The sequence below is a fragment of the Betta splendens genome, chromosome 13, assembly GCF_900634795.4.
Source record: "Betta splendens chromosome 13, fBetSpl5.4, whole genome shotgun sequence".
In the NCBI taxonomy this organism is placed as follows: domain Eukaryota; kingdom Metazoa; phylum Chordata; class Actinopteri; order Anabantiformes; family Osphronemidae; genus Betta; species Betta splendens.
The window spans coordinates 12,686,585-12,700,371 of NC_040893.2; the positions used below are offsets into that span (position 1 = coordinate 12,686,585).

At 43.0% G+C, this 13,787-nt stretch overlaps 1 protein-coding gene across 2 annotated transcripts in view; it reads left to right on the forward strand.

Annotated features, from left to right (window-relative positions):
• The window catches only part of LOC114867844 (mitochondrial intermediate peptidase-like), a 16,690-nt gene continuing 2,903 nt past the window's right edge, over positions 1–13,787 (forward strand). Inside the window, exons 1-18 of one of the 2 annotated variants that reach the window (XM_055514037.1) lie at positions 1–435; positions 567–740; positions 1,128–1,216; positions 1,364–1,450; positions 1,560–1,623; positions 1,729–1,911; positions 2,278–2,434; positions 2,698–2,746; positions 3,111–3,171; positions 3,383–3,435; positions 4,574–4,727; positions 4,946–5,023; positions 5,284–5,491; positions 6,116–6,225; positions 6,424–6,498; positions 6,755–6,871; positions 9,322–9,443; positions 9,686–9,759. In XM_055514037.1, coding sequence (XP_055370012.1) covers positions 289–435; positions 567–740; positions 1,128–1,216; positions 1,364–1,450; positions 1,560–1,623; positions 1,729–1,911; positions 2,278–2,434; positions 2,698–2,746; positions 3,111–3,171; positions 3,383–3,435; positions 4,574–4,727; positions 4,946–5,023; positions 5,284–5,491; positions 6,116–6,225; positions 6,424–6,498; positions 6,755–6,871; positions 9,322–9,443; positions 9,686–9,759 — 2,002 coding nt within the window. In that variant the 5' untranslated portion in view covers positions 1–288. The remainder of the gene's footprint in view (positions 436–566; positions 741–1,127; positions 1,217–1,363; positions 1,451–1,559; positions 1,624–1,728; positions 1,912–2,277; positions 2,435–2,697; positions 2,747–3,110; positions 3,172–3,382; positions 3,436–4,573; positions 4,728–4,945; positions 5,024–5,283; positions 5,492–6,115; positions 6,226–6,423; positions 6,499–6,754; positions 6,872–9,321; positions 9,444–9,685; positions 9,760–13,787) is intronic. The other variant, XM_029170920.3, reaches the window with a different exon arrangement.

The following is a 13,787-nucleotide window of genomic DNA, read 5'->3' on the forward strand; positions in this document are numbered from 1 at the left end:
GTGAACCGTTATTTAGATTTGCTTTAACAGAGACAGCGAACATGTGAAGTGTTTGTATTATTGCTTTGACAATTACGGTGCATACATGACTCACCAGCAGTTATATTGTATATTCCATAAGAAGAAAAAGGTGTATAGTATGTTAAAGCTTAAAGACGATTTACATTTCCGGTCTTTGCAATCAAGCTAATATTGAAGCTAAACCTTAGCATGTCCTCTGTCAACCACTTTCAGTACTACAAGCTTCGTTAGACATTGAGGAGACGCACCTAGCAGATTTAGTACAGCATGTCTGCGTGTAAAAGGCTACTTTGCTTTGTGAAGCACAAAAGCGTGTGGACGCACGTTAAGAGAAATGTCACAACGTGGTCACCCGTTGGAGCTGCGTTCAATGCCAAGCCTCACCGGAGACTGGACCGGTTTGAGAAAAGCGTGGTTAGTGTCGCTGTACTGGAAAAAAGGGCTGTAACACTTAACGCCACACACTACGTAAAATAAGGTAAATGTTGATTTGCAAGAGCTGAAAGTTGTGATCGTCAATCGTTTGTGTGGTCTTTGGTCTGCAGGGATTGTTTGGAGTGCCAGAGCTGAGTTGCCCTGCAGGCTTCCAGGTTGCTGCAAACAGAGCTCTGGAAGACACAGAACTCCTGCTGGGAAAGGTGTGCACCTGTCCTCCTGGAGGCGAGACAGTCCAGCATTTTGACCGGCTCTCAGATGCTCTGTGTAAAGTGGCTGATTTGGTGAGTTCAACACCTAAACATTAAACAATGCCTGAAATAAAGAAACAATATCTTTTTAAACTGGTGTGCTTTGCCTAAAAGCTCAAACTATCCAGCTGTTATTTGTAATTCATTTGTTACCAGGGAATCTTGATCAATATGCACATATACAGATACAGGATTATTTTTCTATTATCCATATTTGTACTTATTCGATGCCCTAACATTCAGGATTTAAATTATGACATTGGCATAAACGTTAAAAAAATGTGGTCATGGTCAGATGTTATATAGGAAAATACCATTTTCTAATTTTGAACATACTTTTCAATATAATGAGCAAACATGCCATTATTACGCTAAGCAATAAAGGGTTCTGTTAAAATTCATTATTCTCCCCATATCTAGGCAGACTTTGTAAAAGTGGCTCATCCAGATCCATCGTTCCGTGAGGCCGCAGAGAGAACCTGCATAGAGGTTGGCACAGTTGTGGAAAAGTAAGAAAACGTTTACTAATCGCACACTTACAAAGTTTCTTTTATAGCTGCACGGGCATTATTAGCATGTTAGCATATTAGCAAATCAAGCATCAGTAGAGTATCGCTTGTCAAATGCTGTAGACAGTTGTTGAATGTACTTTTCAGGCTGAACACTAACGTTGAGTTATGCAAGAGCCTGAAAAGGTTGCTGGACGACCCAGACATTGTGGCTCAGCTGGACTCTGATACAAGGTAATTTTACCAAATTCCTCAGTTATTTATTTTAGAATGATATTTGTATCAAAGTTTTATATCGATATCATGCCAGATTTAAACATGGATTTTTCTTTTATTTCATTAGGCGAGTGGCAGAGTTGTTCATGTTTGACTTTGAAATCAGTGGAATTCATCTGGACGACAATCTGGTTTGGCTTCATATTTACCTTAAGGCGTCTGCATGTTTGTGTGTCAACTTATGATAAAGACAACATTATGACATTGTAATATATTAACTGTACTTTTCTGTGCAGCGGGAGGAGGCAGTTTCTCTGCACACAAAGCTGCTAAACCTGAATAATGAGTTTCTAGTGGGCTCTCACATGCCCAACAGGATTGCATCCTCTGTGATCCCTTCACATCTACAGATGCAGTTTGATAATGAAGGAAGCTTCATCCAAATCGGGGGATTACATGCAGAGTCCCCTGATGACTTGGTATGTACTTATAGACCGAGTTATTGGAACATGTCTCCTTTTTGATCAGCAGGTGGCGCCTTTGCCACATAACAGTCTCAAAACAGGCCGGCTGAAATTCTTCTGCTTTAGAGGTTCTGAGAGACTCTAATCCACTCGAATGTAGCTTCATTTGTGTCTTTTGCCTCAATATAATTATAGTAATTTAAAATGTTCAGCTAAACCTACAGCCACATAAACATTGTTTATAACATTATTATTTAACATTATAATATTATTTTATTTTACAATAATTCATTTATCTGCAATTTTTTTCTAGACTTTTATGTCCTTGATAAGTTGCTTAGGCATAATTTGTTTAAACTTTGTCCCATCTTTCACATGCAGGTGCGAGAGATAGCCTACAGAATTTACCTCTATCCTAATGCAGAATTGATGGAGTGTCTGGACGAGCTGCTGAAATGCAGATACAAACTTGCCCAACTGGTTGGCTACGAGTCTTATGGACACAGGGCTCTAAAGGGAACAATGGCAGAAACACCAGGTCAGATTCATAATAGTTACTAATACAATAATTGTCACAATTGCACAATTCATGTTTTATTGGGAAACAAATCATTTTATTTGACACTTGAGTATATGACTATGAATAACATCAATGTTGACATAATATGGTCTCTATTGGTAAAATGCATGTTACAGACATTATTCTTATTATTTGCCTCTGGTTCTTAACCTAAACAATTTGGCAACTGTGCATTGACAGTTTTAGATGATGATGTAGCTTTGTTTTATTGTTCTTTGCAGAGACAGTGATGAGCTTTCTGCAGCTGTTAACAGACAAGCTATCTGACAGGTAGTCTTTTGTTTGGCTGCCTCAGCAGTTGTTAATCATTTATTGTTGTCATTAATGTCTCTATTAAATCGTTGTTTCTTCTAATAGTTGAGCGCAAGTTCCTTTAACAAGGTTATTCTTGCCAAAATGTTCTGGGTGCTTGGGAATCTTCAGACAATCCAAAATATGCAAATCATTTGGACCTGAGATTCGAAATTACCCACAAGTATAAATATGAGCCTTTTAGCCTGGCAACTTGTCCAAGGTGGATCCTTGCCTTCAGCCAAATGCATGCTGGGATAGGCTTCAGCCCCAGTGGAGAGGGACTGGAATGAATGCCTCCAGTCAGTTAACTTGTTTTCGTGTTTTTCCTTTTATCTCAAAGAACAGCCAAAGACTTTCAGATGATGAGGCAAATGAAGAAGAAACTCAACCCTCGTAATAGTGTGAGTGTTCTGTTGTTGGTGGTGGTCCTTCTATACAAAGTAATTTTATGCTTCAGTTTCTCCTAGCGAGCATATAATCAGTAATGATCAGTAACCATTTTAAGGTTTAATGAATAAAATGTTTAGCTGTGTCATTCACTCAGTTTAAAATGAGTAAGATTTGTCTTCTTTTGTCTGAAATCTTTGTGAATACATGCTCTGTAAATTGTAGGAGCTCATGCCCTGGGATCATCAGTTCCTCAGTGGTGTCTTGCGTGCTGAAAGGTGAGAATTAGAGATCCCATTAACCAGCCCACTGTTATTAGATGAGGACAAGTTGATCGGTGATCTCTGTGGTGGTTTCAGATGGTTGTAACTTTATACAGTATGTTATGGGCTGTTAATTGTTCCCAGCTCTTCTTCAGGTGTTGTATGTTACCAAAAGGTGCAGTAGAGGTTAAACCCCGTCTGTTTTCTAGCAGTAGCCTTTTAATCACTCAACTTCGACAGATCTTTGCTTTGATCCACGCTGGTGTTGTTGCCCCACATCAGTCTCTTCTTCATGTAATTTTTAATGAGACTTCACCCCCCCCTCCCTTTAAAGATTAAATAACCGGTTCAGCTGTCGGATTCAAAATCAAGTTGTTTTCACTCCAGGTGAATATCTGTTTTTCACAAAGGACTAAAACCATCGTCGGCCAGATGGAACCCTGAATTTAATGTTTATGACAGACGTTATAGATCCCCAATGTGTCTTTCACATTTGTGTGTGTGTGTGTGTGTGTGTGTGTGTGTGTGTGTGTGTGTGTGTGTGTGTGTGTGTGTGTGTGTGTGTGTGTGTGTGTGTGTGTGTGTGTGTGTGTGTGTGTGTGTGTGTGTGTCGGTGACTGTTCTTAGTGTTCCTGGACAGGAATGGATGAGATCTGTTAGCTGATCCTTCCCTCATGCTGGCCCTCAGTCAGCAGAGACACTTCAATGGTGTTCAAGTGCCGTTCCTGTATTTCTCTAAGGTCCCTTATAGCAGCATGAATGCAGTGAATTTAAGCTTCAGTGGCATCAGACCAGATGCAGACAGATGCTTTTAGACTACTCAGTAGCCAGTGAAATAACAGAAATACTAAATAATCTTCCTTTTTTTTAAACAATGTATTCACCGAGATGAGATGAACCTTTTGTAACAATGTAATAGTTTGTAAAACTTAATTGGTTGTGAAATGGGTGAATTAGTGTTAATTAAAAACCCATTTGAACCACTCACTGATCAGTACTAATATATACAGTAATGCAGGATATTTTGCGGTCTTCCTAGTTTTATATATAGCATCTGTACCTTCACTATATGTTGGAGAAAGAATATTAAATATCAGTTCTGGCTCTGTTTTCAGTTTTAGGATTTTTTTGAGGGTTGTTTTGTCGTTGCCAGGTACAATATCGAGCCCAGTTTGTACAGTCCGTATCTGTCCCTGGGAGCTTGTATGGACGGATTAAACAACCTCTTCTCCCAGCTGTATGGCGTCTCCCTCATGTCTGAACAGCCCAGCGCCGGAGAGGTGTGGAGCGAAGACATTCGCAAACTGGTAAATCTCACAGAATGCTGCCAAAATGCGGGTTTTTGATTCATGTTGTATTTTAAACCAAAGACATTTTACTGACCTTGTAGTGTGTGTGTGTGTGTGTGTGTGTGTGTGTGTGTGTGTGTGTGTGTGTGTGTGTGTGTGTGTGTGTGTGTGTGTGTGTGTGTGTGTGTGTGTGTGTGTGTGTGTGTGTGTGTGTGTGTGTGTGTGTGTGTGTGTAGGCTGTGGTACACGATGCAGAGGGATTACTGGGATACATCTACTGTGACTTTTTCCAACGACCAAACAAACCTCACCAGGTGTGTTCATGCACTCACTGACTCAACCGTGTCCCTTTGAAAGAATGTCTGGCTGATAGAATGACAAATAAGAACATTGATACTAATTGTGCTTTTACATTGAATGACATGAATCTGTGTAATGCTAAATGTTATGCAGTCTGAGATATTAGTCAATGGAAAACAAAAGCTGAAGCAGTTATTATTTAATGAATGCATTAGTACAGCGTGGACACTTTTCTCCTGGTTCCTCTCCTCTCATCACCCCCTCTTTCTCTCAGGACTGTCACTTCACCATCCGTGGTGGCCGCTGGTGTCAGGAAACGGGCCAGTACCAGCTGCCGGTTGTGGTGCTGATGCTGAGCCTGCCCCACCCCACCAAGAGCGCCCCCACGCTGCTCAGTCCAGGCATGATGGAGAACCTTTTCCACGAGATGGGGCACGCCATGCACTCCATGCTGGGGCGGACCCGCTACCAGCACGTGACGGGTGAGGCGGAGGACAGGACACGCCGCACAATTCGGCTGTGTTTACACACATGGATTATATCACGTTTTATTCAACAATTCACCCATTAGCATTTCAGCAAATTAGAAGCAATCCAAGGGAAACAACAGCTGTGCAGTTCCCCAAATGTCACAGGGTAGAATGATGTCGTTGAATACAGAGTTATTCATAGCTGGATTGACAATTGAGAGCAAATGTGCGTGAAAGCCTGGAGGAGGGGCTTAGATTATACTCAGGCTCCAAAGTTGTCACTTGACACTGTGTCACTTGTCAGATAATGTTGATGGAAACCCTCTCAGGTAACTTAAGACGCCTAAAGTAGTTGTTTCACACTAATAATAGTATCTGTTAACTCTACTGTCTGTTCCTTTAGTGGACACCATGTTTAGACACGCTGCTTGAGTTAAAGTTGTGGCTGCTCACAACACTTGTCGTACCAGTAACCCAACACTATACTTTCCACTTCTCAGAATATCTTTTTTTGTGTCATGTTGTACTAGCGTAATATCGGTGTAAAGACAAGTGCCTGTTTCTTATTTTGTCTCGTGTCAAGGAACGCAGTGGGTCATGTGTCTGAATGAGCCCTGCTTGTGTTTGTTCCTCTAGGAACCAGATGTGCCACAGACTTTGCTGAAGTCCCTTCCATCCTCATGGAGTACTTTGCCACTGACTATCGAGTCATCAGCCAGTTTGCACGTCATTATGAAACTGGACAAGTACGACGAATCCCTTAGACTAGTATAAATGCAGTCCTATAAATCAAGCTGCACTACATCATAACTGTAATTACACTAACCACTATGTCTTTTTTTAGGGTCCCTGTCCTAATTTCTTTTAGTGTGACAGCAAAAAATCTTACTGATGGACACTGATACGTCACTGAGACAGTGTTGTCTTTGTTACTGTCTCCCCAGCCTTTGCCTGAGAGCATGGTGGCTCGGCTCTGCGAGTCAAAGAAGGTGTGCGGAGCTGCAGACACCCAGCTGCAGGTACAAACGGCGCACTAGCCAGACCCTCTCATCGCTTTGAAAAGGCAACTATGGCAAACTATTAGTTCAGTCAGTGAAAAAGCTCGCAGTGACAACACACCAAACCTTGCTGGGGGGTAACAGTAAATGTCTCTCATTATAAAACCAAAGAACAAGGTTCATTTAAAATCCTTAGATTGTTTCTGGCCTTTAGAAATTATTGGCTGCATCTATTTAAAGTTCTTTCCATTTGTTTGCTTTTTTTGTTCCTGGTCAGATTTTCTATGCAGCCTTGGACCAGATCTACCACAGCAAACCTCTAAACTGCTCCACCACAGAAATTCTGCAAGAGATGCAGCAGAAGTTCTATGGCTTGCCTTACACGCCCAATACGGTACTTTTTTAAGCTTCAATTTTTTTTTACTTTGATTTGAGTTGCTGGCTTGTATTGGATTACTGTCTTTGATTATAATTTGAGGAACGTTCCTTGCCTGTCTCTCTCTCTTTCTCTCTCTCTCTCTCTTCTGCTGCACAGACCTGAGGAGACGTTTCGCCTTCTACTCCTCCTTCTCGCCTTCCGTTCCTCTCTTTCTCTCCGGTTTTATATCTTTTACCCAGGCACAGCAGCATTTAAGGGATTAAAGCCTTTTTTTTTGCAGCCCTGCTTAAATAACAAAGCAGAAGCATACTTTAAATGTGCCCTCCCTGGGGGAAATATTTGAAACTCTTTCTCACAATCCTTTAATGAAAAACGCTGTGGTGAGGGTACGGGGACGGGCGGGGGAGAGGGGAATCAAAAACAGTCGTAATTTAGCCAGGAATGGCCTTCATAGAGCATTTACTCTGGGCCGTATAATTATGTGGGGTGCCGTCAGGAATAGAGATTACAGAACCGCTGTATATTCCCCCAGACCTCAGCATCCTGGCCGGCGTTTCTCCTCGCAGGAGTCCTCCCACACTTTTACTTGTGTCCTGCTTTGTAGCGGCCTCCGCAGAGACAGCGGTTTAGTATGTTTTATAGTTTCCCACTGTCGCAGTCGTTCCTCCGCAGCTTTTCAAACCACTCTGAAAACTCTAGCAGACACTTCACCTCTGCGCTAACCGCAGCAGGATCGCTTTCCTTATTTGAACTGAAAATGATTGCAGTGCTTCAATATCAAGGATGGGATCATTATTGGATCAGAGCTAGTAAAAACAGATTTGTTTAGATCCGTCGGTGACAGGCACTCTTGTTTTTCTTTAATGATCCCTCTGAATCTTTCCCTCTGCTTGTCCTCATGGAAAACCACCTGAGGAATAGTTTCCAGAGCGAGGCAGACGTTCGAGTGGCTAATAGGTTTCAGAGCGCAACAGATTATAAACATTACGGTGACGCTGACATGTGTATGGTTTATAGAGCGCGCCTTTCAATTCCTGCTGCGCGTTGAGAGCGAGGATCAGCTGTGAGTAATCCAGACCACATGTTCACTCTTGAGCCGAAGATAATATTTGGAAATAAATGGCACAAAGCAAAATGTTCAGCTGTTTTGGCTGATACTTTTTTTTGTGCAGCTTTTGGCTTGAATCGATGGTTCCTTCTCCTGTTATGATGTGTAGCTGCAGCTTAGTTTCACAAACAAAAACCCCACAAGTTTAAACTGTAAAAAACAAAATCTTCTTCTATGACACGAGAGGAAGAGAGTAAAAGCCGCTGCTGACTTTGTGTCCTTTGTGTGCAAAGATCAAAAAGATATCTGACTGACATGTGGCCCACTGTGGCCGCGAGTTTAAAACGAAGGAAGGTCAAAAATTATTTACGTGACAACTAATGATGAGTTTTGTTAAAAGCATCTTAACAGTGGCACTGAAAACGTCTGCTTTTCTCATAGATTCTAAAACACAGAACCTTTGTCTTGATCCACAACCTTTTTATAAAATCATGTCCAGCGCTTTTTAGCTTGAATCAGACTAAACGGCGAAAACAGACTTCCAACCTGCATGACCTGAGGCACTGCATCATCGCTGAACACAGCAGCAGACTCACTTCACTTCAGCTTCCCTGCAGCTGCATAGCCATCGTTTCCTCTCAGGGGGACTATTTACTCTTATTAAAGTCTGAGCGGCGCAGGAGACCTTTGTCAAGTCGACACTTAGGAGCCTAAACATTTTTAATGCTGTTGGGTCTAAAAGACCAGACCGAACAACTGAGTTATCTGCTATAGTGGTGAGGATGAGCATCCTTAAAGCTCTCCAGCATCTGTGGGGTCATAGCAAGAACAGTGTATACAATGTTTTTATTTTTAAAGACGCACACTTAAAGTTTAATGTCAAGATAAATGGACAGGATTTGCTACATACTTACTCCATCCTGTGATCCACATCATAAGAACACTTTCAGTTGCATTATAAATCATTAACACCCTTATCTTTAAACATGGGAGATGGAAGGGAGGCGTCTGCAGTCTGTTATGATTTTATTAACTATGGCTGCTGCTGTCTCCTCTAACAGGCTAAATGTTTGAGTGTTTGCCAGCTGAATTCCCCCAGAGTTCCTGTTTGCAGACATCACAAAGGAGTGTGCCTTTATAGATATAGAATGGGGCCCCTTAGGCGACTACAGGAGAGAAGGGCCTGACAAAGGGGCTTTTTAGCATTTAGGAATTTCCATGTTTTATTCTTTAAAGTAGGAAGTGGCAGGTTGGGGGTTAGCGACATCTCAGAAGTCAGTGCAAGGAACCGAAATGGAAAAAATAATGTTTACCAAACCTGCCAGCTCACTGTTATCTCCTCATTTGGCACTTCTGCACGTTTGTCTATATTTTAAATCCTAATGCTCAACTTAAACTCTTTTTTTTCCTGGCGCAGGCATGGCAGCAGAGATTCAGCCACCTGGTTGGCTACGGAGCCAAATACTATTCCTACCTCATGTCCCGCGCCGTCGCCTCCATGGTGTGGAAGCAGTGCTTCGCTCAGGACCCTTTAAACAGGTGAGCATGGCAGGCGTCCACTAATAAAACAACAGGCATTTGCCTCGGAACAAAGCGCAAAGGCTACGCTTTGGAAAACACAAGCCCGCTTGGACTCAAGCCCTGCAGCACTGAGACTGCGTTGACTGTCAGAGTTCTGTCACCTGTCTGCTGTGAACAAGCTTTGGAGACTTGGCCCTTGGCGTATGAAAGGATTACAGGTTTCTGTAACCTCGTCTCTTACCTCTCTTTGTCTCCGTCAGGGACATGGGCGAGCGTTACCGTCGGGAGATGCTGGCCCACGGGGGAGCGAAGGAGCCCATGCTGATGGTGGAAGGTGACTCAGCACGTCTCACCAAATGTTGTGTTTCAGTAGCAATAATTTGAGTCAGCAGGGAATTTTTACATTAAGTAGAACTGAGACGTGCTTTCAGCACGCTCATCATCCATCACCCGAGGGGAATCTCACTATTAACCTGAGTGTGTCATCAGACAGAGGCAGCTCTGAGTCTCTCAGTCAGGTTAGTCCACAGCTGTTGCCGTTGTGGTTGGGCCCATTCTGCTGTACCTGAGCAACAATAGCATACATTTAACAGCGGACACCTCCCATGGCTTCTTACCTTTGTTTACAGGAGCTTAGTCAACGCAGCGCACAGCTGTGTCAGGACCGGTTGACTCAGGTCCCAGCTGCACATCCTACTCCAGCAAAGCTATTCATAACCCTTCAGCTTTGCAGATGTGATGTGCTTTGTTTTGTATACTGATTAGTAGGTGTCCGCATGTAGACATGCTAAAATAATACAGCAAAACGTTGTCCGGATGGGCCTCGTGCTTTATCCCACCCGTCATTTCCTCCTCCCCTTCTTGTGCGCTCTCTGTGGCATGTCTGGACAGGATAACAAAGGAGAAGGTGAGAGGGAGTACTAATATCGGGTGACATTTGGGAGTGTACTGTAAATCTCTAAGGGACGCGTAAGGGACGCCTCCGTCAGATTGTCTCTCTGACAGCTCCTAGCGAGGCAGCACCCATCCACTGGAATTACAGCCACCAACAGATCAGATCCTTGTTATTGGATCCGCTGTCCAATTAACCGTTGTTGAACTGACAATATTTCCCTTTGTGGCTCTCTTTGAAGCGGGTGCTACTCTAATTATAGGCCGAGTCACTGTGAGCAGAATTTTTGTCGTGGTCATATTCATCCATCTGCTTGCCTTTCCCAGCCAACAGTCAGTGCACAGACCTCAGGGCTGGAAAATCTCCACAGCCTAATAAAATACTAACAGTTTATTTACGATGATGCCAGTAGCGCTGTTTGTGTCCTGTAAAACACAATTTAGTCTGCCCACCTGCAATTATAATGTTAAGATCACCTTTATATTTGTGAAAATGATTTTCAAGCTAATAAACACAGGTCCCTCTCTTTCTTAAGCAGAGTTTAGACCTAACGAGCCCAGAAGACTAGAGGAATGACACCAGATCCAGATCCCCTTTACACATAATACTTTCATACAAAGACCCTTGCACCGTAAATAGTGTAACATTTCCCCTCAATTCCCGTTGGCAAGGTGGTAGAGGCACAGGAGCACACTGGGAACTGGAGCAGGCTCCAGCAAAGGCCAATCAGAGGCCAGTCTTTATCTGCACGGCTCCCTGCCGCTACTGGATGTCCCGGGAAAGACTGTGTTGAAATGTAAACCTGGGCACTAAACCCCGGGCGAGCCGCATTGAGGCTGAGCAAGTGAGTCGGAGGAGAAGTTAGAAAGGGAAGAAGGGAATGAAAGGCGACCGACTGACTGGACTGAACCTGGGCTCCTGCTACAGAGAGCGCTTTCATGGGCCCAGAGCGTTCCCACCGTTGTGATCAGCAAACGCAGAAAATGAATGTGCTGCTGTAGGTGTTTTTGTGTGGGGCCAGCTCGACTGAGCTGCTAACAAAACCCCAGGAGCCTAGTGGTGCAGCCTGCTGGTGGCACTGGTTTCCAGTAGAGGACAGGGCTGGATAAACCCCACTGCTATAAAGCTGCACAATGTATTATTCACAGCACTTGCTCACAGCACACTATTGAATCCTTAGACTTTCAGATTGTGGAGTGTTGCATAATCATGCAAATTTATTTTGTGGAAAAATGTGAGTGTACTAAGCTTTAAGGTTGTTGAGCTTGGCAGGATTGCAGTGTTTTCTTCATGAAGGCACTTTCTCAACCTTGCAGTGCGTGTTTGTCATCACCCTTGTCGTGCTTGCTTTCTGGGCCTGTCTTAAGTGTGGTTCATAGAAAAAGCTTCCTGAACTTCAAAGGTGTAATTACAGAGGCGGTGAGCCCATGGTTTGCCTTAAGGTGTGACAGAAGTAACAGCTTTTCACACCTTGACATGTTTCGAATGGTTATGAGCAGCAGCCACACGGCTACTAAAGCAGCAGAAATGTGGAAGCCGGACCTAGAACTCGGTGTGCGCTCGCATTGTAAACGGACCGTGGAAAAAAACGCCGCTCTTCCCGGTTGCAGACAAACACATGGGATCAACGCCAGCCAGTTTGTGCTGAGGCCTCTGTTTGGTTCAAGACGAGTCACATAACAGAGCTAATTTATTCCACAATAGATGCCACAGGTAAAAATAGAAGCACGCACTTTATTTGTGCTCGGAGCCAAAAGAACACTTCATGGGTTGGTTCCAGATGCTTTGCTCTGTGGAAAAGCCAGTACCAATTAATGACAGTTGTGTAACCGTCTTCACAGCCACTTTCTTGCAAGTAAGCAGCGATCCTCCTTTAGTAGATCCTAGTTCATCGGACAGCTCGCTCCCAGTTTTCTGTTTGAAAACTTCAGCTAGCACTGGGCAGCAATTATGAAACATTGAGCCCGAATTCCGGTCCCCAGAGCTGTCATTACTCAGACTCAGAGCTGTTTGCCAGACTCAAAGATCCTCATTTGACTGATAGCCATCACCCACCGCCCCCTGAAGCAAATGGACATAGCATTCTGTGCACGTGTTCCTGAAGGACTGTTACTTTTAGCCAATTTCAGATTTGCTCTGTTCCAGAGCCTAAATCTAAAATACAGTCATTTTAGATGTGGTGTTCATTATTTGACTCCCTGCTGTTTTGCCCTGACTCTGTTGAGCCATTCGAGTCACATACTGTACCAGGCCCAGATTTTACTGTACCGAGTCGAGGCCTCGCTGCTCAGGGCCAATGATATTATGGATGGAAATATGAGCGGATCTTCTGTCCCACATCTCTCCGAACAATGGGCACAAAGCACAGCCTACACTCACTTTGACTCACTTTGACTCTGGTTTTTCTGCTTTGTCACCCCTGTGGTTTTTGCCTGCTTTATCCTGCTATTATAGTTTATGAGTATATTTATACTCATTGCTCATACAACCTACTACATAGTTATTACTTTGATAGTTTCCATGATTTAGCCTAATTTCTGTTACTGTAATAACTAATTACTTATTCTTTTGTTACTTATGTTACTTATTTCAGGTTATTACACGTCTATTACATACTATAAACTTTTTTCCAAAACATCACCTGACCTTATTCCCAGGCTATAAAATTTCTCTTGTAATCAAATCTGGTTCCATTTATTACACAGTAATTGCAGCTCACTATTGCGTTTACTGCATCTATTGTTTTGTACATGACTTTATTTATAGTTTTATATTGCCTTTTTTATGGAATCATCACAAACTAACCACCTCCTTGTGATTATCAAAACCAGTCTGCCTGCCGTGCTTTTGTGATTTATCTATTTTACTTGTCAATTTTTTTTTATTAGGAGTTTATTAGTTACCAAAATATGCATGTTGATTGTTAGGTCTCATTTGATTGTGTTCTTACACAAATTACATTTTAAAATGTATTTTTGTTACTGGGTAAATCAACAGGTGAACAAAAATATGTTTGGTGATACAACAGTTAGTAGGTTGTGTCTGCTGTCTATAGCTGGTGTATAGAGGTCTTCGCACACTTCCTGATAGTTTACTTTACACCTTTATCTGGAACAGCATTTGTTCCCCCTCGTGATGGCCGTACCCACTCACCTGTTTTGTCCTTCTCAGCCCCACCTCCTTGTGTGCATCCATAAAAACAGCTTCTCTGATCGGTTACTCCTCCACAGTGTTGTTATGACTTTGAGGTTATCTGTGCATTCCTCGTAAATGCTCCCATGGATCTGGGAAAAGAATCTCTCCTCACTGCGTGTTGGTGATTCCTTGATTTGGCTGCTCCGGGTCGCGATGTGAGACTCAGGTGCTGACACCGTGAGCTGTTAGTGATGAGAAGCTGGTGAGGCTGCTTTGGTTCAGCTGACGAGCTGCCTTCCAGATTCTTTGGAATCCACGTTGTCTTCTTGAAAACA